General features: G+C 39.4%; 1 protein-coding gene and 1 long non-coding RNA gene across 2 annotated transcripts in view; both read right to left on the reverse strand.

The window, feature by feature from the left end:
* Positions 1-15,317, reverse strand: part of LOC119721945 (mitochondrial uncoupling protein 3-like) — a 16,574-nt gene extending 1,257 nt beyond the window's left edge. The window contains exons 1-6 of the mRNA XM_038191904.1: positions 14,751-15,317; positions 8,011-8,241; positions 6,336-6,703; positions 4,527-4,755; positions 2,474-2,683; positions 509-791 (exon numbers count right to left, since the gene is read on the reverse strand). Coding sequence (XP_038047832.1) covers positions 509-791; positions 2,474-2,683; positions 4,527-4,755; positions 6,336-6,461 — 848 coding nt within the window. The 5' untranslated portion in view covers positions 6,462-6,703; positions 8,011-8,241; positions 14,751-15,317. The remainder of the gene's footprint in view (positions 1-508; positions 792-2,473; positions 2,684-4,526; positions 4,756-6,335; positions 6,704-8,010; positions 8,242-14,750) is intronic.
* A 1,807-nt stretch (positions 15,318-17,124) lies between these two features.
* LOC119721946 lies at positions 17,125-24,345 on the reverse strand. The gene is made up of 2 exons (XR_005270351.1): positions 24,214-24,345; positions 17,125-21,379 (listed from the first exon to the last, which is right to left on the reverse strand). It is a non-coding gene; the product is annotated as an uncharacterized LOC119721946 (long non-coding RNA).
* Between the last annotated feature and the right edge of the window lie 293 nt (positions 24,346-24,638).

A 24,638-nucleotide genomic window follows, 5' to 3' on the forward strand; every position in this document is an offset into this window, starting at 1 on the left:
GAGGGCACTATCAACAGGATAAATCATATCCAGTCTTGGCAGCCTTGACACCGAACCTGACAAATTCTGAGCTTGCCTCATCTCATGCGTGCTAAAATCAATCTAATGTTTGTACATGAGGTATGCTTGGAATATCCCAGGTCCAAGTGCCCACATTCCCAATACTGGCTTTGATTTTTCTTGTTGATAGCGCCTTTACCACTACAGCAGCTTGACCATGTTTGTCACAGACCAGCTGCCTTAGGGGAGCAAAATCCAAACCCAGCCGCTGACCAAGACTACAGCTAGGATGGAATCACTTGGTTAAGGCCGAAAATAACACACGAGTCTATTGGAAGTGGCTGTAGCCACTAGCCTATGGCTTCCATAGATGTGCACGTTATTCCTGGCTGTAGCCAAGTAATTAAGATATGGCCTATCAATCTAGAATTCATGACAACTTGCAAAAAGTAAAAGTACCCCCAAAAGGTAAAAACTTAAGTGTAATGGACCTAAGAGTCCACCTTACCCTTTATAAAACGCCAGAGGACCACCTTCCCGGAACATCTTGACTGCTACATCAATGGCTCCTTTGTACTGGCCTGGTGGGGAGTTCATGTACCTGGTTTTGACCACATCCACAGGGGAGGCAACACACGTAGTGACAAACCCGGCACCAAACGCTGAGATGAAGTGGAGGGGGAACATGTCGGCTAAAAGTCCCGTTTTGAGAATGCGCTCTTTGATCATGTCATAGGCCACCAATTCGCTAGCGTTGACAATAGCATTCCGTGTAATATTGGGCATTGTTCCTGCAAAGATAAGAGGTCATCGAATAATGTAACAAGGCACTTCGGACTTACGATAAATATTGAGAATACAACCACCTGCCCTGTGTGGTACTTCCCCATAAGATCAGCTAAAAAATGTATACAGTGGACCATCTTATACGTAACTTCTGCAATACTTGACTGCTTAGTTCGAACACCGCCGCAAAATTTCTAACTGCTGATTTAGAGTCTGAGACTAGTCCAGTGGGTTTCTGCTCAAGAACCTAATTTTGACACTATCGTTTACTGCACACTTGTGAATGTTGTGTGTCCATGTAGGAAAAAACATTTGATTGAGTGCACTTGGTATGAGTCTAGTATGATGACAAAACATAGCACATAACCAATTTTCTTATTGGCTCATGAGCGACGATCAAACAATGCACAGCAGAGTGGCTAAATTACAACATGCGGTTGTTTGGTTTTATTATCATGTTTTTCTCTCCAAGCCCGCAATATGAGGATTTATTTTTCCGGCTTATGAAGGATGGAATGCTAGAGTTTTTGCCCCAAAACATAAAGAAGGTGGAATTCGGGCTATAGCAAATCATGGATTAGTATTGAGTGGCTCAGAGTGGAATGGGAGGAATATTATCGCAAGGTAAAATCTGGACTTTTCTATTTCACTCGGCTTCGCCTCGTGAAGTCCAGATTTTACTGAGCGATAATATTCCTCCAACTTCACAATTTAAAGCCACTAATATTTGTTTTATATGACTGACATATAGATCCTTGTCATTTGATTTAAAGTTAAAATGAACTTCTATTTCAATACAAAATTGGTGGGAAATGTATTTCTCTCTTCCAAACCACCCCTTCACGAAATGCTCGAACCCAACTCTGTATAGCTACTGGCTCTTAGGAACAATACACACTACGCGCAATGCTCAATGTGCACACCAACATGCACTTGCACACAAAGATGATCCTAACTGTTGAATAGTAAATCCCATTCACCATGGACGAATGGCACTTTTTGAGCCCCGCGTGAATGGTACAGAGTTGTAATGTCTCGAGTCAATGACTCGACTCGAGTCCGACTCGAGTCACAATTTCTGGCGACTCGACTCGAGTCCCGACAGGCAAATGACTCGACTCGACTTGAGTCACTGCGAGCAAATGACTTGACTCGACTCGCGTCCCTCATCAGAATGACTCGACTCGACTCGAGGAAGGCTAATAAGACTCAAGTCCTAAAAATAAAACCAAAACTTTGCGAAAAATATTTGCAATGACTTACGCCGGTGCCGGTTTCTGTTCACGTCACGTATAGTATGTTCGCGTATACATACGTGTTTGATCAGTATCCCCATTAGTTGAATGGCGATCAGCTGGCACCCCCTTTTTATTTTCATTAAGAGTCAAATATGATGTCACCACATGTAGTAGCCCGAATGTAAAATTAAAGAAAGCCAAAAAAATTACTTTCTCTCTTGTGTTTATTTATTGTATAGAGTTCAAATATTTGTGACTCGTATTGACTCGAGCTAAATACTTGACTCGACGACTCGACAACACACTGTGACTCGACTCGACTCGACCTTTATGAGCAATAATGAATGTCATGTGATGTGAGTTCCACCAATCAAATGACAAGGATCTGTATGTCAGTTATATAAACATGTGTGATTTGAGGTCAGGCCTATAGTCAACAGACTGCTCACCTTTCCAAAGCCCCCTGACGCCTTCAGTCCGGGCTATCGTCCGGTACGCATGCACAGCTCCTGTATACCGCTTGGGTTTGGTGGGATCAATGTTAGTCTGTGCTTGCATGCGTACTTTCACCACATCTGTCGGCTGAGCCAATGACACTGCCAAGGCCCCAGTTGTTATACCGGCTAAAATTCTTGTCACAATGTGCATTCCCATGTAACCTTTAAACAAACCAGAAGCAGAATAAAAGTCACCAATAGAAAAAATAAGGAAAAAGGACAACAGCATCATTGCACTCTTTTTCAAAACATGTCTTCAAAAAACTGTTTAACAAATGTCTGAATGTAAATCCAAAGTTGGTGAGTCTTAAATAAGTAAGGCCATGTAATGCAACAGTGATATAATGCAACCAGTGTTACACAGAGATGAAGCATGTAATAAGCTTCAGATTTCAAGCATATATGAAATACATCTGCTGCCAGATAATTCCGTGTCATTTCACTTAGAAAACTGTCCGGTGACTAACGGACATTTGGATGAAATCTCCACACTTTTCTCATTCTCGGATAAACACCGGAAAAAAAGAAAGTCCACACTCAGTGGAGAGGTCATAAGTTTGAATCTAAATGTCTTATTACTGATGTCATTTATATGGACCTTTATAGAGAGAATTATGTTAGCTACATTTTGATACCCCGTTTGCTACCAAAAACTGTACATTGTCCAAGATTGACAACGGTTTATTAAAAAGAGATGCAGTTTGAAAAGTTGCAATTTAAGAGAAACACGAGGAGAAATTGCTAAGCGCCAACAAACATGCCAGTAATTCATTGGCCCCTATCGACTGTACAGTGCCCCAACAATTCCACGTGCTTCCATGCATACAAGCACGGTGCGTTTCATATTCCCTGCCGTTCGTTTCAGGCAGTGTCACATTGTCACGCAGCAATTTCCACTCGACTTTTCAAACTGCATCAATGTTCATAAACCGTTGTTTTTGGTGTTGAATGATTTACAGTCTTTGGTAGCAAACGGGGTATCAAAATGTAGCTAACAACATTCCCAAAGGTCTATATCAATGACGTTATCATAAGACGATCAGATTCAAAATTGTGACCCCTCCAATGAGTGTGGACTTTCTTTTGTTGCGGTGTTTATTTTGGCATTTAGTATTCTTACTTCAAAATACCCTTTTTGAAATATACAAGTAGATCTCCCAAAATTAAATAATAAGTTGATTCTTTTGCCATGTTTCATTTACATTTATTTCACTCTCATGTTAAAACCTTTGGCATTTTGTAAGTACCCTTGTCTGACCATTAAATTTGTCAATTTGAAGTGTCTTCCTTGGAAAAAATGTGCTGAAAAGAAAAAAAAAGAGTTCAATTGAAAATATAGCTGAACACAAGAATACAAAAACAGGTTTATCAAAATCCTATATCTTCACCACAATGCGCTGTCATTGGTCAATTATAAACTTGACTACCTCCATAGTTCCAATACGACATAATTTTTTACTTTTTCTAAGCAGTGGATTAGTTGTTGAGGTTGGCATGAAATATCATATTCACTGAAAATGTGTGGATACACATATGTATGGTTAATGAACGAAGACCTTTTTCTTGAGTCTCCATAAATGAATGGATGTACACATGTATGTTACAAGCCGACATTTTCTGTAGCAATGGATTTCGCAATGTCTTCAGACACGCATAGCTGAAAGTATGTCTCGTTAATTTACAGGAGACAAAAAAAGATGCTCAAAGCACGCCATCTGATGATTAAGTTACAATTTTCTGTAATGTTGACAGATCAATTTCAGTTCTTTCAATATGAATCTTGGAGCCAATGCACAGGAATTACGCATCACCAGGCACATCAATTTCGATTTGGAAATCGGTCACACAGAACTCAAGCTTGGATCACTGCACCGTCGGTCACTGAGGCAATGTCTCCATGATTGGAAAAGCGTGGTATTGGAAAAGCGTGGTGTTGGAAATCAAGCGCAATGATGACAGAGAACAAGGACTAGAATAAACCCACCGGAGTTGCCGAAGTGTCTACCTGTGTACAACTGCTTCACTGAATCGTACAGTCCGATCCGGACCGATGCGAAGCACATTTGCCGCTGCAGTCCGGGTACCAGACCGTTGTACAGGCTGCGAGGCCCCTCCTGTCGTATGATGGTGGTGATAGTGCCGAAGATTCCACGGTACTTGAATTTAGCTTTCTCTTCTTTGGCTTTGGAAAAGGAGAAACCCTGCTTCTGAGCCGAAGAACTCTCACCTTGAATCTTATAAAATCATAGAAAAAGAAAATGTCATTATAAAAAGATTTAATTTTTGTTGAGAGGGAGTTGCATTATATATCTCTTCCTGACTTGTTGGATTGAGTGGGACATGCATACGTACAGTGAAAATAGATGTTGTGTATTTTGGAGGTGAGAGGCAGGATGGTCATAGTACACAAATATTGAGCAGCTCAGAGTAAAATGGAAGGAATATTATCGCAAGGTAAAATCTAGACTTTTCCATTTCACAAGGGAAAGCTGAGTGAACTGGAAAGTCCAGATTTTACGGAGCGATAAAATTCCTCCCATTTCACAATTTAAAGCCAGTCAATATTTGTTTTATATAACTGACATACAGATCCTTGTCATTTGATATATTTGAACTTTTATTTCAATACAAAATTGGTGGGACTTGTACTTCTCTCTTACACACCACCCCTTCACGAAAATGTTTGAACCCAACGCTATAGCGCTGGCTCTTCGGAACAATACGCGCTACGCGCAACACTGATTGTTATACCTCTGTCTTGAATACTGTATTTTCATTGACCTAGAACAATCATGTGTTTAGTTTATAAAAAGTCATAGCACGCTCCCTGTGGGATATCCCACAGGGAGTGTGCTATGACTTTTGTGCGTACGGTACGTACACATACGTGTTTCACACGTAAAACGCAGTGAACTTGGAAACTATAAGCTGTTTCGAGCACGCGACATGCATGTGAGTTGACGTTCGATTGTCATGATTGTTGTGTTTACTGCTGTTTGTTTTCGTGGGGCGCATAGCACCCTTGGCTTCGTCTCAGGTGCTATGCGCCCCTCGGGTTTTCAAAATGTCATATTCCACATCACACCAGTCAACAATTGTTAAATGCGCACACCAGCATGCATTTGCACACAAATACTTTGTCATGGAACAAGAATTATCCTAACTGTTGAATAGTATTTCCCATTCCCATTAAGTTATGTTATACACATATTACTATACCTCATACATATTTGTGATTAAGAGCCAATTCTCACTGGGTCCACTCCATTCACCATCACGTACTGGATGCTATTTTTGCTGTTTAAAAAGGGCACACGCGAGTATTCACACATGGTTAATACGCCTATGTAGTAGACTGTCGCACGGGTTATCTGTGGGACAGTTTACTTTGTATGCGCATTACAATGCAATCGTGGAACTGTTGCACGGGTGTACGCACGTGCGAACCTTGCCCTAGCTGGCTACATAAATATGATGGCTACACATAATGTTAATTAGCGTTTTCCAGGAGTTACTGTATTGCAAAAGAACTGAACAAGTTTCTCCAAAGATTTTATGCCCACGAGGTGCGTACTGAAATGGGAACATTCAGCAACTGAATATGTATGAGGTATAGTAAAACAAATGTATTAAACACGGTTAAGTTCGGGTAGATAATCGATATTAGCTTCCCTTGACATTGGAAGTTGACAAACTAGTTCCCTCTTTGTCAACTACCAATACCTCGGGAGCTAATATCGACTGTCCACCCTCAGACCATGTTATATTTGTATACCATGTAACAAACTGCAAGACAATGTTTTTACAATCTCACCTGTAGTCGTACTTTTGCTGTGTCCAAGGGAAACGTTCCTGCGTCAGCAATACATGCTGCCAGGCCGGCACTGATAAATTTCATACCCAATGTGGGTGGTATCTCGGTAGGTTGAAACCCAACCATTTTGATTGAGGAATAACACCCCAAAACAAAAACCCAACCGTTTTATTTTTGAAATTTCAAAAAAAGATTATACGCTCAAAGCTCCCTTCACTTATAAAAAAACAACAACCAGGATTTTACATATGCTCAGAAAAGACCCAAATCTGATCAATATTTCTAGGCATGAGAAATTGCCTCACAAAATTTATATTTTCTGGTACAAAAGTTTGGTATTGCACGGATTTCAGGCACGAAGCTTTGTCCTGCAGAGTAAAAAGAAAGACATTAGCTAATATTAGAATAAGTTTTTCTGTTTAGAAATGAGCAGAATGCTTTACATAAATGTATGATATTTCTGGATATTTGATTATTCTTTAGATTCAAGAGATGTCAAATTTTTATGAATAAATCTGTTAGAAAATAATGCTTACACATACAGCTTGTCCCACAAAGAACCTAACAGTCGAAAACCAATTAACCCTAACTCCCTAGGCACTTTTGCAAGGATGTAACCTCAATCCTGCAAAATCTTCCAACTGCCTCCATTTAAAAACAGAATATAGCCTCAATACTGCAAAATCCTCTGTTATTTCTTGAATGTGGTTCTTAGAGGGGTGACCACTGCCTCAATCCTGCAAAATCCTCTGACAATCACTGTCAATTTGTTGAGGCAGAGCCAGTGACATCCTGGAGCAGGATTGCAAGTATAATCTAGGCCTAAATGTATGCACGGCTGAGCATAAACAACACAAGGTCCGGCTCAAGAACTTGACACAGTGCATCCTGCGAAATCAACAACACAATTTTGCCATGTTACCTCAATCCTGCAAAATCCTCCATTTTGCAAAGAGGATTTGGGAGGATTTGGGAGGGTTAGGGTTTTTAATAAAGGTATATTGCATGTGAGTTTTGGAATATTTTCAAATTACCTCTTAAAGTCAGATTTGTCTAATCTACCATACAAACTTTATTTCACTCAAATCGATGCATTGGAACAAACGCAATGCTTCATCGAACCAAAGGGTTGAAAATCGTCTTGGGCCACTTTTCCTTGAAAGTGAGAAAGCGCAGTTAGAGAAACACACAAAAGATGGGTCAAATGTGTTAGTGCAGCTTATCAGTTTATCATTAGGACAAAGGATTTTTTTGGAAGACCAGGAGATATAAATAAAAAAAGTGGCCCAAGTGGTTTTTCAAGTCCCGTATTGTGATTGCTGTATCTTTTAAACAAAACATCCTAATGAGACCAACTAAAAAACATTTGGAAGACCAATTATTTTACTCAGCAATACATAAGATACGATTTTGAATACTACCCCCACTTTTCTGAAAACATGCCCGATTCAACCGTTAGATTTTTTGCGGGACCTGTATATCTTGCAGAAAAATTTAAACGTTTGATTTTAATAGGCCTAATTGATTGAAAAAAGAGTAACAGTAATAATATTTACAGAAATTTAGAAGAAAAAAAGTGAAAACAGGAATGGTCAGTATCAGTATACATATAAAAAAAGAAAAAAAAAGAAGCAAACTTTGAAGGAATTATTATGAAAATAAGGGTATTACCTACCAAATATACAAAGGTAAAAATCTATATACAGATGAGGTACACCGTCACACTGATGAAGATAACTGCTCACTGTCGACTATTCTCCTGGCAATTACTTTCTGATTCCTGTGACTTTTGATCACTTTGTCTAGAGTTCGTATGGTCAAATTCCTCGCTGCAATTTTGATGTCTCCCCGTCCGTGCCATTGAAGTTGCACTCATATCTTTCCCCAAGCTTGGCTGATGAACGTTCTGAATCAGAAATATCAAAGATGCCCATGTTTAATTACATATCATATCATATCTAGCCATGCACTGTAAACGCGCCATGGTTCATTCGCATCACACTGATCACAGGCTAATTACATCAGGCCACAAAAAATAATAGTTCTGCTTCAGGCTACCTAGCCTACCGGGTATTCTGACAGTACCCTAATTTTTGGGGGGAGGAAAAATGAGGAAAAAACCCTGAAAATCATCAATCACTACCTTTTACCCTTGACTACACGCAGACACCTCCATATGATCATACACATACGATCAAAAATTGCCCCCCAAAAATGTGTACTACCCTGTTTTTAAATGCCACGTAATCAGAAGCAGAACTATTTTTTGTTTTTGGCCTCAGCACTAGCCCTGCAGGGAGTCATTTTCCTTTTTTATTAGAAAACAAGATTACTTGGAAGGCTGTGCAGCTATTAAACTATACATGTAGTGATGTACATGTACAATGTACACTAGGCATACATGTATCTTTGCACTAGCTGTATAATCTGCACAATTCATGCAAGGCCATTGACAGGAAGCATTAAGTCTATACTTGTCATATTGTTAAGAGTTCAACCTTATTAAAAATGCTGTTCATTTTTATGTGAAGCCCAACATGCCATAGTGCTGTCAAAATCACCGTTTCACTAACTGCACACGTGTGTGTTCAGCAGTTGGCTGCAATGGTGTATCATTATTGTTGTTCAGAGCAGATTGGCTAAGAGTAGACGGTCCCATGGCATTATACATGACCCAGGTCAAAATTGCATCATCTTTCGGCTGTGTTAATGCCTTGCTGCGCGAACCCTTACCCCCTAGGGCCTCTTTGCACTTATGTTCAAATGGAGGATACCAGCAAAATTTTCAGAAAATTGACAGGTGGTAACAACCGTTTTGAGGTGGGCATAATGAGTCCCCCCTTTTTTTAAACCACAGTGAGGATTTTGGAGGATTGAGGGTAAGGGTTATCATAACGTGAAAGCTAGTAGCCTGGTACAGGTCAGAGAGTGCGCAATATCACACAATAGAACATTAGTTACAGCTGTGTAATGCATACTGTGCCCACTTCCAGACAAAGCCACAGTACTATGGCACACTGCAGACATGACATGGCTCTTGCATTTTGTCCAACATATTACACTATAATAAGTAAAGCACAGTCATGATGTATCACGTACTGCTTAGCAAAGCCTATTTTGTATTTTGGTTTTCTGGCTTCAGGGTGCCTACGTGAGCCAAATCACAATTTGTGTACCCTCAAAATCTTTGCTATTATTTACAGCATTTTGTGGGCCATGAACTTGAAGGTTTGTAAAAAAGAAGGGCAGAAGCCGTGCCAGTGATATCAAGCTTTTAATTCTCTGTAATTTGGTTGGAATTGGGTCGTTAAAATGGCTCTATTTTGCAACGGAGTGTAGGCATCATTTAGAGGGTGGTCATCTTCGGGTGGCAATTTCTCCCAAAAGTTATCAGATTACCCCCAAAAAATTTAACAGAAACTGAAAGATGATGAAACAAGCTATAATTTGATGAGTGTCTCAAACACCATAGAGAGTTGTGAGTATTTTTTTTTGTTATAATTTTTGGAAGTATGCGTAATTACCATTGGGATTGATTTGCAGGTCTGCACCCTTCAGAAAACAGGCAACCCGCCTGGCACCCTCCAAAGTGTGAAAATTTAGATGTGTTGATTTTATAAGCCTCTGTACAGATGACCTCACACTTTGTTTATGCGGCTACGAAACCATCGTCCCCACCAGGCTCCCATAAGAAAGCACACATGTAAACTAAGTGTGACATCATCAGTACAGAGGCTTATTATTGTGCTGTAAGTCAACAGAACGCATGTTGCTTATGAAGCATGAACCACTGCTGAGGAATTAATGTTGTGAATTCTTATTCTGGATGAATAGTTGCAAAACAACTGCTATTCCTGCATAATTATTCAAATCCTTTCCCGACTCTAACTTGTATAGAATATGCATGCATCGCTGCATTTCCTTTCAACAAAGACATCAAGTAGTCCTGCTCATTCAGTTGACTATCTATTATTTCCAATACATGTACATGTAGCTGCACGTACTGCACGTACTTTAAATACTCATGCACACACACTGTGATGCATTTCGGGCAGAACAATTTTGCACGTTTGTGAGTCAGACCAAAGTTTGCTGCTGGATGAAAAGTTCAAGTACATCTGTGTTCTGTAAAAGCATTTTAAGCTAGTATGTGTCTAGAAGCATCATAAATCTTTAAACCAGGTGTTGAATTAAAAAAAACCATACACATTATTGATGTTCTATTTACAAATAAATTGCATTTTTTTTTATTGGTCAGTGGCCCCGGATTAAAAAGCACTTAAAGGGAATATACAACATTTGCAAACATCGAAAAATAAAACTACCAAGTTTTTGCGAAATACCTTAACAGGATGTTGGTAAATGACAGTCTAAAGCATCCTGTAAAATTATGGCACCTGGTATACTGTCATTTTCAAGAAAAGTGGTATTTTTGTATCAATTTCCAACGCTGATCGGCCGATCAGCGTTGGAAACAACTGGCTTTTTTTTCAAATACTGGCCCCACTTGACCATTGCACTTGTTTGCAATCGATTACAAACCTATGAACGGGTACGAGCCAGCTAGACTGGTTCCCTGACCTTACAATTCCCCAATGTATGTAAACTGCTCTGTTTCTTCTTATATGGAGTCAGGGAACCAGACTACAGGAAAATGATCGTTTTTCTTGGTTTTTATAGAATTTTCGAACCCAAAACCTCCAAAAAGTCAGTGTAACTATATTTGCTTTATATTTCCAACCCCCCAATTCCATCCATTTCTAAAAATTACAGCAAAAGCAAATGATGTATATTCCCTTTAAGAATAACAGTCACAACAGAACTCAAGTGACATGGTCACACTCACAGGTATCACCAGAATTTTTTTTCTAGAGGGAGGACAAAGTACTGAATAAGCATGTGGCGCACCAAGAAATCTCTGGCTGTGGACAATTCTAAAAGGTGTTGTTCAAATTATTTACTACTGGTATGCTTGGTAGCATTTTAAGCCCCTTTCCAGCATCTATTTAATTTGTAAATCAACAACACTACTGATTTTCAATGTTCACATCTTATTCCCTCACTCCTTTTTTGGTTCATATCTGATGGGGGAGGCCCCCCCCCCCTCCCACTGCCCATGGACTTCCCACAATTGGCCTTGCCATAAGTTAGTCTGGGTGCAAGATGTTCTTATAGCGGGGTAGTTCACGATAGATGGTACAGCTTTTGTATTCCGTGAAACAGCATGCATGTACATGTTCACATTCACAAACCACTCGGACGTCTTGAGAATTTCGCATTGCAACAGTGTGTGACTTCATGTAAAATAGCAGCACATGCGCATCGGTGGAAACAAAGAGCTGTTACGAAAACTATTAGTCAGGCGACGTACAGTACACGTGCAATTTCTACCAGTTCTGTTGAATCATGGCCACGTCCAAATTGATGGAGAGCAATGATTTTTAGCCTTCCTACTTTGCTGCCAAATTGATTGCTCGTCCACATGGTTGACTTTTTTTATTCAACAGCTCGCTTGCATGCTGTACAGGCATGGTAAACCGGACATGCTTACGTCAAGCGCATAGGCCTATATGCAAATTTATGCACACACAATTCTGTCCGAAATTTCCCAAGCAGAAATACGAAATTCCCAAGACATCCTTTGCAGCCTGTAGCTATTAGCGTGTGTGTTGCGGGTGCCTGCTTCGGTGAATCGCTGCACAGTCCAATAATCCATGCTCGCTGAAACATCGCACCACAAAGACGTCTTGGAATCGAGACTAGCCATAGGTTGGCGGTACATCATGCCAGCAGAAATGTCATGTCTGTCTATCCCTGTTGCACTATCACTGTTGTTAAACCTTGCACTATAGATCCCTATCAATTATCTGCACACATTTACGAACAAATAGCTGATTATAAAAAGATAGCAAACTAATAACAGTACAGCTCATAAACTGCTGCAATTCTGCCAACTGCAATGTACGTTACAGTCTGTATGTTTGCCAGCACCATACTGCTTTTATAGCTTAGATCTGCCTGTATTGCCCTGTGTATTTTATCAATTAAATATTGAATGTTTTGCTGCGCTTGTAAGGATGACCTGAATAGTTGGATGTTAACTTTTTAGCAAACAGCTGTCAGTTAAGCTGTGTCAAATATGGGATCTAGACAAACAGAAACAAATTCACCTGTTGCAGTTTTGCTACCCGCATGTGTATGCGTGCATTTACCAGTGGATAACAGGGACCGTGAGAAATGATACCCTTGAAGGATACAAACACCATTCAGAAAATGTTGCCTAGATGAAATCACCATTTGACAATTCAATATTGTGTTGTGACATGTACCGGCACATTTCTGATACTGATAGTGATGAAAAACAACACAAAATAGTGATTTCATATAGGGGACTTTTCCAAGCCACATACATGTATCCCGTAATAATGTTTAATAATTTAAGAGGGTATTATCAGCATGTAGTTCTATCTACAATACATGTAGCTCTTGCCAGATGATGTTTAAATCTGGTTTCAGAATAAGTGTGATTTATATGCACAACAACTTTAAGTCCAGGGAAAGATTTCAAAAAGGCAACATTCTAAACTACTGCTTTTGAGCTTGAGTCATACATGTACATGTACATTTTAAGAAATTGGAAAAATCTAACTGAGCTGTGGATGAAGCTTCCTGCAAATGATATATTATGAGTGGATCGACCAACAATTCTGTGCTGACCCTGACTTGTATTGTGCACATAGCTTCACAGTCAACATTTCTAGGATAAGACACAGACAACCAGACACAGACCAAATAAATCTGGCATTCAGTCATCATCACAGTACGATATCCATGGTTCAACACTAAATTCAACTTAGACATTAGACTTTTTTTCCCAGAACAATTCAATCATCTGTACAATTTCTTAATTTGAGATCTGTATAAACTAACAATGTGTTAATTTGGGGGGTTGTTTGTTGAATTGAAACCGCCCGCCCGCTTCCTTTTTGGAGGCCGCCTGGATTTTTTTATTATTTTTTATTTTTGAAAAATGCAGTTGAAAAACACCGAAAAAGTCCACAAATTCATCGGGAAATAAATTGTAGACCAATACAAGTCTAAATGACACTGTAAATATGTTCAGTTCTCTTGTCCAACTTATCTTTCATTTTAAAAGTTTCTTTGAACAGTGGAAACACCAACAATTGCAGGAAATTTTAAATGGCGGCCATCTTGAAACAAATAAAAAATAAAAGCCCCGCTTCCTCCTTTTTTTTGAAAACCCGGACGAGAAACATGTTTTTTTTTTATTCGGCCTTACAGTCACAGCTACATGTATACAATAAAGCGGAAGAGGTGTGTGTATGTGTTCAAGAAATCAGCAATGCGGCAAAAAGCCTCCCCCGCAAAGTGGGAGAAGCTTCACATGCACCTTAAACTTCACCTCAGCGTTAACATCCAGAAGTGGACTTTGCTGAGTACCCGCGTAGATAGATAGATAGATAGAAACCTTGCAAAAAGATAATGCTCAATGTTTATCATTATCATGCTGCATTCTAGATACTGTTACATACACAATAGCCATCAGGCATGCGGCGCGGCGCGTGACTGACAGGTGAACGATCCATGTATCCCATCAGGTATTGCGCGAGAGCATTGTTCATTTGGAACATGGTTGCAATTGAGTTTAACGGCTGCCAAGAAGCCTCCAAATGGAGCTGGAAAAGACACGAAAACTGGAGAGTTGAACACTTGCGCATCAATTTTTATTTGTTATTTACAAGATGAGTGTGTTTTTAAAGCATAAATCAACTATGCACGGCAGTCTGAATGTGAAAATAAATTTGGTAACAAGTGCTAACGTTGTGAGTAAATCTGCTAGTGTGGTCTTTATTTACGGAGGTAGTCCAGTAAATAGGCCACATTTATGGCGTTTTTGTAGTTGCGGACCCCGTTCCTATAGAGAACGAAAATCTACTTTTAAACTTTGGGACTACGTGCACATGTCCAGAGGAAGTGCAGGCACAATTAACTTTAAGCAAGAGAGGAAAAATATGACAATTTATGAGGGACTGGGGTCGGGGAGGTTTAACCAAAAAAGAGAGAATATTTTCACAATTTCATGAATTTTAAGTTTCTAACAATGAATTTCGTTTGAATACCCAGGTTGAGAACAGCATCTAAATACCACACTTCCTATATTGTGCAGGATCCGTATATCCGCATTGCTTAGGCAATATGAAACTTGCAACTTGCAAGTCATGGTTTAGGATTCCGTCCTCCAGCATTAACAATAACATGGTTGACTAGCTAGATAGGCCAAGATCATGCGTTACGCGTTACGAATGTCGAAAAAGCTGGATCATACTGCATTCTTTCCAACAAATCAATGATTTTAGAAAAATTATGTACAAGCATATACACAAAGATATTTACCTCCTCCGTCCTTTGAGTGTTGACAGCAAAATATCAGGGATAAAAAGCTGATTCGTGTCGTTACAGCTGCGTGGACTAGTCGACTGAAAGCTCAGTGATCGATGTGCATGGCGATTGCATGGCGATTGCATAGCATTCTCTCCGCGTTGGTCTCACGTCACGGCCTATGCGTACCGTACAACGCGGGTACCAGTATGTCTGCGGTTCAACAGCTGGCCCGGATACAAGAGGATTTTGGAGGTGTGTCCCCGATTGACCAATCATCGCTCAGGATTTGTGGGCGTTGACGTCACTGTCAACATAATGTCAACACTTCCGGATGTAATCTGCATACAAAAGATAGCCGATACGTAGAAGTGCTTGTTGAAATTTGACTTGTCGTTACAGACTGCAATTTTTTTTTGCAACAGAAATGACTTTTTACAAATTACTGCGATAAAAATCGAATCATATTTTACCGCCGACCAAAGGTTTATATGCGCAGAATTTCGTGAATGGCAATTGGCAAACATTAGGCCTCGTCACACCCCCGCTCACACGATCGTCATAGCTACATCCGAGTGGGGGGTCCAAAAATTGAACAACTCGCGCTCGCCTGACATCGAACCATGCAGGACAATGACAATGCCGATATTTCACAATTGCCACATCTGGAATGATGCAATAACGGAATTTACTTCTTAAATGGCCGACATCATAATATGGTTCGCGTACGATACGAACAGTCATAGTGTTTTTCTTAGTATTACGCCACATATACCCGCGCCGCATGCAAAAAAAATCACATCATGCCTGCTTGTCAGTTCCGTTATTTTTTCCCAAGTAGCTACCAACACATTGCTCAGGCACAAGGGAATTATCCCCTTTAAGCCAATCAAATCCATGAAATTATTTTTAAAAAAATGTAATCCGTTCGTAAATATTCCACTCAGTATATAATAACGTTGCAGCATTTTTTTCAAAACAATTCTCGACATAATACGTTTAATGTGGGTCTAATTGAATACATGTGCTATACATATAATACTTCTTTAATTTGAGGAATTCAAGGTAGATTTTCTTCCATTAAAGAGCTTTGGAAGTATCCTAGTTCAGTAACCAAAAAAGATATTTTGAACTTGGATTTTTCCCCCATAAATTCACATTCCCCATAAAAAAAAGAGACTAGTCATGATTATCCACAAGGTAAAGGTAAAGGCCTCCTTGTTAGACTTCCACGTGGAGTATTCAGGAGGATAACCACCAAGTACCAAGTAGGCCTACCAAGTGAGTCCTTCCTCGAGTCGAGTCACGGATGATTTTGTTTGATCTTTGTGGGTGGGTGGGGTGGGGGGGGGGGCTGCCGAGGGGATTTTCTGAGAGTCACCCATCTTTTTTCCCGCCATTCGTTAATACGCTGTCTAGTCGGAGTATCATCCGTTGTCCAACGGATGATACTCCGACTAGACAGCAAGGGGCTCCCGGAGCCCCTTGCTGGAGGTTACTTCTGAAAGTCAGTTCTTTTCTTCCACATTTTTTTTTGCGGTGGATCAAACATTTTGGGAGAGGGGGCGGGGGAAGGAGTTCGCCACCCCAACCACCCTTCCCCTGAATCTCCTTTAAAAAAAATTCACAGTTTGATATGTGGATTCGGGTTTCTTCAATCATGCACCAAAAGGCAAACATGCCGCCTGCATGGTATCTACCCGATGTTCCCCACTACCGATGTTCCCCGAAATCCTCAGGATTAGGGTTAGGGCTAGGGTATATGGTAGGGATTTCGGGAAACATCGGTATTGGGGAACATAGGCAGGGGTGTGAGTGACCACTGATAAAAATAGCTGAAAACAGCTGAAAAGGGTGTAAAAAAGCTGAACTTTGGAAATTTCATATACTTTTGTTCACAGCAAGTGAGGGGAAAAAGCTGAAATCCAAAACAAAAAAAGCTGAAATCAGCTTTAAAGATTTCACACCCCTGATAGGTATGCACCCGCCTGCATAACCGCGCAGTACTGAGACCCACGTAGATTTAAAAAAAAATTATATGAGCGGGTATACCAGCATTCTCAATACATTTCTTCCGTTTTCGCAAGAAAAAGTGGCGGGCGAAAGTAAAATGTTCCTGGTCATTGCCAGTTAAAAAAAAAAAATCTCCTGGCTATTTTAAGTGTGATGATAGCATATTTGGGATTTAGCATTGAAATATAATTATACATGTATTAATTTCTTCTGGGAATAACTGGGATTTATAAGCATTACAGCCACGAAATGAGTATTTTGTTTTCGGCACGAAGTACAGTCATCAAGTCTGAAGTGTAATCCATCTAAAAATGGGATTAGCGATTACAGATTCATTTACTTCAACAACTCAAACGCCCATTTCAACACGTGCACGTACCTCAACAAAACTAAATATAGCAGCATACTGCCCATTCGTTTATTTTGTTAAAATGCAATACTGAGAAAGTACGCCCTCAATAATGTCAAATGACAGTACAAGCTTATAAAATCATATTTTCTACAAATATACAATAAATACATTTTAGGTCAATTGTAACTTAGTATTTCTAAGATTTGTTTTATTCTTGCGACATGGTTTCTGAAGAAGTTTCAAACAATTTATGAAGTGCATTTGGGCAATTTAGATTATTTGTTTAATATTTAACCAGTCTTCTTTTGAGAGTAACATTTCCTCGTAGCGCAGTACATTTGACTCAAGCACCGAGGTACCCCAAAAGCGTATTCCACATTTCCACTTTTTGTGATAACGTAGGCCTACGGACGTCGATACAAATGAGTAAATGTACATGTCCTGTGTGCACTTAATTCAATTGGACATGTAAAAACTGTACAAAACATATTTCGCTATATACATTAAATTATACACGTACTTGTGATTATATTACCATAATTTTGTTTTCAGTGAATTGGGGAGGTAATTCAGGGTTATACACAAGTAAAGTGAGAAAAAAATGTAATTCTTGAGTAAATATAACAAGTAATAAACACCAAATGTAGTAACTATTTGTGAATGAGTATCAATAAAACAGTTACCCAAATCTAAAAATGATTTTTTTAAATCTATTTTGTTTTGCATATGCAGGTGATTACAATTAAGGCCTTCAGAAGTTTCTACTTTAAGACATTTAAATTAAATTGAAAGGATGCGTTTTGCCTTTCTTCCTTTCTAAAACTGTCAGTGCAACAAATAAAAAAAAAAGTGAAGTTTTTTTAGTTCTATAATCTCAACTGTTGAATTACCTTTGCCTTAAAATGAACTCACCATGCTATCTGGGTATGGGGCTAGGGGAAAATCTGGTTGCAAAATATAATTGTTCAGCTTTTATATACATGTACATTTCTTCATAAACATTTTCTTAAATCAGTATTTAGACACTTTTGTAAAACAAGCTGCCCGAGTTCTTAGTTCGAATATATATATACAATAAAGTAAAAATACATCTAATCCAAATACATCTAATCCAAATACAACCAAAAAGTGATATACATAAGAAGTAACAGGAGCTATATATAATGTCTCTATCTCCTAAGCAGTGCTTAACCCTTGGAGTCTTTTTAAAATATTTTTTTAGCAGTAGAGGTGTGACCAAAAAGATAAGGCAACTGTACTTTCCAACAGTGAATTTATATACACACACACTGAAAGGTAAAACAAAAATTCTCTTAATATATCTTCTTAGTTATCAGTGTTATTTTTAAAACTGACCAAAAACCTAAAAAGATGTACATGTGAAAAGTTGGAGAAATTGTAAAGAGTTCTGTTAATGTTTAACACTTTGTAACCTTTAGGGGCAATGTCCATGTGATTATAAGAGCTGTGCTGTCATACCCTTTATACTGTCTTTGTATTTTTTTTTCAAATGTTCAACAAAATAATTGACTATAGAGGTTCATCCAGGGCCCACAGGGAGAACAGTTCTTAGATAACTGATGGGGCTACCCTGGTAAAATAAAACAATAAAAGTAAAAAAAAACCAAGATGTGCGAGCTACAATCATTGCCCAGTTTACTCTCAAATAAGTTACAATATATAAAAAAAAATATTTACTAAGTCTCAAATAAAATCTTTGTGATTGTAAAATGATTTTTATCAAGAATCATTTCCAGAAATGGCAAAACAAATGGTACCTAACACAATCTTGTTACCTTTTTTTTTTTACATTTTTTTTTAGAAATCCTAACTCCCTACTTAGTTTTACTAAGTAGAAAACCATGTCCATCAAAATCCATCACTGACTCTGCTTCACCATAATGCTTCAGGACCAAATCCATTGAAATCCACCACTGGTGCTCCTGGATTTTGATGGACTTGTTACACATGGCTTATCTGCCACACTTTCCCAAAATGGGGGGGGGGGGGATGGATTTTGATTGTCTTTTTGGCTCACTTAAAAGTACTCATCAGTTTTGCACTCTATTTTGTATAAAAGAAATTTACATTATGATAATTATTGTACATTAAAATACTGTACAGGCAAAAAACATACATATCTGAACCCCCATATTTTCCAAGTGCTTGGGTTTTAAATCAAAACAGCGTGCGTGTGTATATAATGCATTGGTTTGTCTTACTTTCTTTTAGTGTCAAAGAAAACAAGCGCATAAAAAGTTGCAAAGGTTCTAAGTAGTTCAGCTGAATTTCAAATAAATTGAACTACAGTGGAATGTCGCTAAACCGAACACCGCTATACCAAACATTCGGCTATACCAAACATCGTGTTTGGCTCCCGTGTACTGAACACTGTTGTTGAAAAATGTCAACAGAAGAGCGACAAGTGGCTGTTATTTTCCCAAGGAATGGAAGGGGAAAGCCACCCATTGCTGTACAGTGTAGGTAGTAAGCTAAAAAACTATGTAATTGCATGATTCAATAGTCGGCACGTGTTCAAAGTCGTCTTTCAGTAACTACCAGGGCGAGCAGGAAAGCGAGTACCGGAGCACCGGCAGCTTTAAAATCGCTATACCGAACGATCGCTATTACGAACAATTTCTGTGGATCCCGCGATGTCCGTTATAGTGGCGTTCCACTGCATTTGCCCAGGATGCTAAGTGTGCAAAGAGATCCTACACTTACAAAAATACTAGCTACAAACGATCTCAAACATCAAGTTCAGTATTCCAACTGCATGAGCACAAATCATCATTTGACAATTTTCACTTGGGGAAACACAAAGTAATGATTATGAGCATAACGGGTGTCAGCAAAATAAAAAAAAAATTATAAAAAAAAAGTATGAAAACCATTGGCCGTGTTGCCATTGGACCTTTTTTGGGTAAAACTTACAAAGACTGTTGTCAACTTAACCAAATTAAGTCCAGTGCTGACAGACAGTACACTTCACAAAAATGTCAAGTGACAATTGTCGATTGTAAGTCTTGCGCTTCACAGCAGAATTTTACAGAGCAAATTGGGTTACAGAGAATTACAATGTAGGTTTTACATCACTGAAAAGTCATGTGCCGACGGCCACTACTATGTAAAATTTACGTTGTGATCATATGACCAACTTGTAGACTGCGCTTGATAGATGATATGTACAGCAAATGACGAGATGCTGAGAGAGCATGGTAGGGCATAGTTTACCTAACAAATGACTTTGCGAAGTCCGAAATTAATCTAAGTGAGAATGCACGGAAGTGTAACCACGATAGAATGTTAACAATCATTTGCGGTAACTTTTTACAAACTTGAGTCCACTGCGAACGTGGCATTAGACTGCACGACATTTTACAGTACTTTTTATTCTCTTACTTGTGTGTGAACTGTCTTTTCATCTTCTATTTAAAATTTTGATTGATATTTGTAGCATTATCCCCAATACATGTAGATCTGAGTACACTGCCGTGTTCACCAAGATTAAAATCGTAAAATCTGAATATATGAAAACGTGTGCAGTCATACAACCAAACTGGTTGTAGCAAAACTAGTTCTGCTTATCTTTTTGAGTAACTGCCTTAAACAATGTGTATTTTTAAAGTCCAAGTATCCACCAGTATTTGGTGCTCAAGGTGCTCCATCGAGGCACTCAAAACCTTTGTACGGTAAATTTTTCTTGAAAAAAACAAACAAACAAAAACAAAATATATAAACAGACAAGGCATTTTTAGCAGTAATTGTTCTGATTTCCTTTTCATGCTTAATTCACCATAGATCACATTACAGCCTTAAAACAGTACAGTTCTTTCAAAAAACCATGACAAAGGCTTTTTGAAAACTAAAAAAGCCATTTTTTTATAAAATGTTTTACATTGGTATAAAAATGAAAGCGGCCTTTGGCAAAAGCACCTGGATAAATAAAGTTGCACTAATTCCATGTTTAACGCAATATTGACTCGACGTCAATCATATTTGCGGTACTCATCCTCCCCTTAAAAAGGTCTCTTGAAATGGTTGCTTTCACAACTATCCAGCCAATCCCAGGGTTCCATATCATTTATGCGGTTACCGGTAGCGACAGGCTCGCTGGTTCATGTTCCTCCCTGATACTTGGCATCTTAGGAAAGGACTGAGACCTGCGTGCAGGGCTGGCGTACTGTGAGGGTGGTACCCAGGGTATACCATGGTCATCTGTGCCTGGTTGATACAGGCGACGGTAGCTGCCCAGAGATGTGAAACGGGGTTGGAATGCCTGAGAGTACAAAAAAAAAGGAAAATTACATTAAAATGTTGAAATTAGATAAGAGCCACTAAATATGCACTTGATACATTGCCAGAATGAGCTGTTGGTCAAATGAGTGTGTGGCCAGAATAATCTAATTATGTGAAAAGAAGTGGCGGCTAGAATGAACTGTTGGCTTCTTGAACTGACGGCCAAAATGAGCTGATGGCCAGAAAGAACTGGTAGCCAGAATGATCTGGTGACATGAAAAAGCTGTTCATCAGAATGAACTGGTGGCCAGATTGAACTGGCATCGAGAATGAGCTTGGGCCATATTCATGAAATCTTACTAAGCCTAGTTGCTTACTAAATAGGCATGTAGTTGCTAACTAAGCCTAGTTGGTAACTAATTGATATTCATGAAACATTGCTAATGCTAGTTTCATTCTAAGTTTCTTACTTAAGTTAGTGTAGATCCAGGGCAACCCCAAGTCACTAGTTAGCAACTATATCATTTTTTGTTGTGCCAGACTTGGCTTTTTAGGTGGTTTTCCCCCTCTGGTTGCCTTCTTGGACTTTCTCATACTTGACAGGAATTCTCTTGACTCGGATTTTAATTTGGATAATCTAATTTTAAATCATCCAATGATCTTTCAACCTGTGGAAATCTTGCATGGTGTTGGCTGAGAAAAGCTGCCCATGCATCTTTCTTTTTTTCTTGTTAGTGTTTGCATCTTTATGCTTAGCATCAATAATAATAATAGTATGTAACTAGTTAGCAAGGTTCTTAGTAAGGTTTCATGAATAATAATTTAGTTGTCAACTCCATAGTAGACCACTAGGCATTTTAGTATCATACTAAGGCCTAGTTGGCTGCTAATTTAGTAAGGTTTCATGAATATGGCCCCTCGTAGCAAGAGAGAACTGGTGGCCAGAATGAAGTGGTTGTCAGAATGAACTGCCGGCCAGAATGAAGTGGCGGTCAGAATGAAGTGGCGGTCAGAATGAAGTGGCGGTCAGAATGAACTGCCGGCCAGAATGAAGTGGCAGTCAGAATGAACTGCCGGCTAGAATGAACTGCCGGCCAGAATGAACTGCCGGCCAGAATGAAGTGGCGGTCAGAATGAACTGCCGGCCAGAATGAACTGGTTGCTAGAATGAACTGCTGACCAAAATGAACTGGCAGCCAGAATGAACTGGAGCTGAGCCTGAGCATTAACTGGTGGCCAGAATGAACTGATGGCTAGAATGATGTGGTGGCCAGAATGAACTGGTAGTTACAATGAACTGGTGGCAATCATAAAATCACGGCCAGGAGTAGGGGCAGATTTCATGGCAATTCTTAACAGGTTAGCAGAAGAGTTGTACCAATTATAGCTGAAAATAGACTGATCCATTAAGCTCTGCCCCTCTCTGTTTTGCCCAATCACAGCCGTGATTAATGTCTGGCATGCCTGCACAAAAACTGAAATACATACACATGTGTAAGATGCATGTCCCTGGAACATGCAGTGTGGCATTGAAGAGGCGCACATGTTTTTGCACAAGACTTTTATCATGCTGCCACCATTCCAGTTATGTTCCCCGTCTCCAATAACAGTAATAAATGATAATGTTTGTTGTGCAAAAAGGAACCAGACTATTTTTCCTTCCAGCCTCGCTTTGGTTACTTTGTTTTGAATGGGAAAAATCCAAATGGCCGCAACATGATAATGGTCTATAGGTCTCTCTCAAGTGACGTCATTTCCTACAGACCATGCCACATGCAATCGGCATTTTGAGCCTCAACCTGCAAAACGCGCATCAGCTGCATCGTATTTCGAACACATTTCAACGAGCATGCGTGCTTGGAACATTTCCAACACTGTGCAATGCGTGCTTGATTGCATAAAATACGCAGTTTCAGTTCTCCTACAGAGATGGCCGTCTTTGAGAGAGACCTATTGTGCTAATCTTACGCACTTTTTCACAAAATGGATGTGCTAACAGTTGCACACCCGTGGAGATTTCTATTGTTATGGCACAATTCAAAGGTAGAGTACACCATTTGTAATTTGTGCATTATGTTCGTTTGAAGCAACAAAAGTGCTCAAAATCTAAAAATGGGTGCTGAACAACTAACCTGAAGAAGTCTTAGCTCAGTGCATGCAGTATATCCTGAGAAAACAATATTCTACGATCTTGATTTCAAATAAGAAGTTGCCAAGTCATGTTTTGAATTGCGCCCGAATTCAGCGTCTAGGACACGTTCTCATTTAGATGATTGCAGCTATGCGATGTCGGACACTGAACCCACAAATTATCGCAACCGCGCGAGCGTGTGCGTTGTGTCAATGCTTGCGCGCGCTTCGCCGAATTAAAAACGAACTACTAACGGAAATATCCAAAAATGTGTCTTTAGATGCATCGTTGGATATGGCCTTTCTTCATTGTTTCCTTCAAAATGAAAGCTTGCCAGAAAGAATATTTTCACAGGGAGTTTAGTCCCATTACTAATTTTTAACCAAGCACTTTTTGGATAACTGCAAATGATGGACTATACCTTTAAGCAATTTCTTTCTCTGAGGTAAACAGGATTTTTGCTATTCTTACTGATTAGTCAGACAATTGTGTGCTAAGCAGTGCCATGATTGTGAGCCCCATTTGTTGTCTGTAGTTGTGGCCAGAGTGACAATATTTGTGTCGGGAATGTATAACTAGATAGAAGGTAATTTGTCCTCCCTGCTGGCACAAGATGGCCATTTTGAGCATCAGATTAGCAGGACCATTCTCCCCCAATGACACAGCCACAATTAATGAGTTCCTCCAATAGCCTCTCCCTGAAGACAACCAAGTTCAAATTAGAGGTTTTTAAGTGAACTCACCCCATATTGTGTATCACTGGTTAAGAATTCGTCCTGGTTACCATTGCTGTGTCTAGACACGGGATGAAAGACGGCAAGAAGCGTCACAATAGGCACCACTATCTTGAAAAGCTGTAATGGGGAAAAGAAAGAAACATACAAAAACACAGATGAATACAGAAACACTGAGGCACTCAGGTTACACTAGTAAAGTATAAGGCCTGATTTCATGAAGCTAGTATGCAGAAAATAATTACATGGCAAATTATGTAATAAGCCAATATTTAGCGTTACCATAGGGGAGGGGTGGGGTCACCAATGTTGGGACTTATCTCATTCCCTTTGTGGACTGAGGCTCGTGGACTGAAGCAAACCCAATGTATTGTACAATACACGCACAGAGCTATTTACAGTGGCGGATCCAGAGAGGTTCGTGCCGGGGGGGG

Source organism: Patiria miniata, unplaced genomic scaffold, assembly GCF_015706575.1.
Source record: "Patiria miniata isolate m_02_andy unplaced genomic scaffold, ASM1570657v1 HiC_scaffold_14, whole genome shotgun sequence".
Lineage (NCBI taxonomy): Eukaryota > Metazoa > Echinodermata > Asteroidea > Valvatida > Asterinidae > Patiria > Patiria miniata.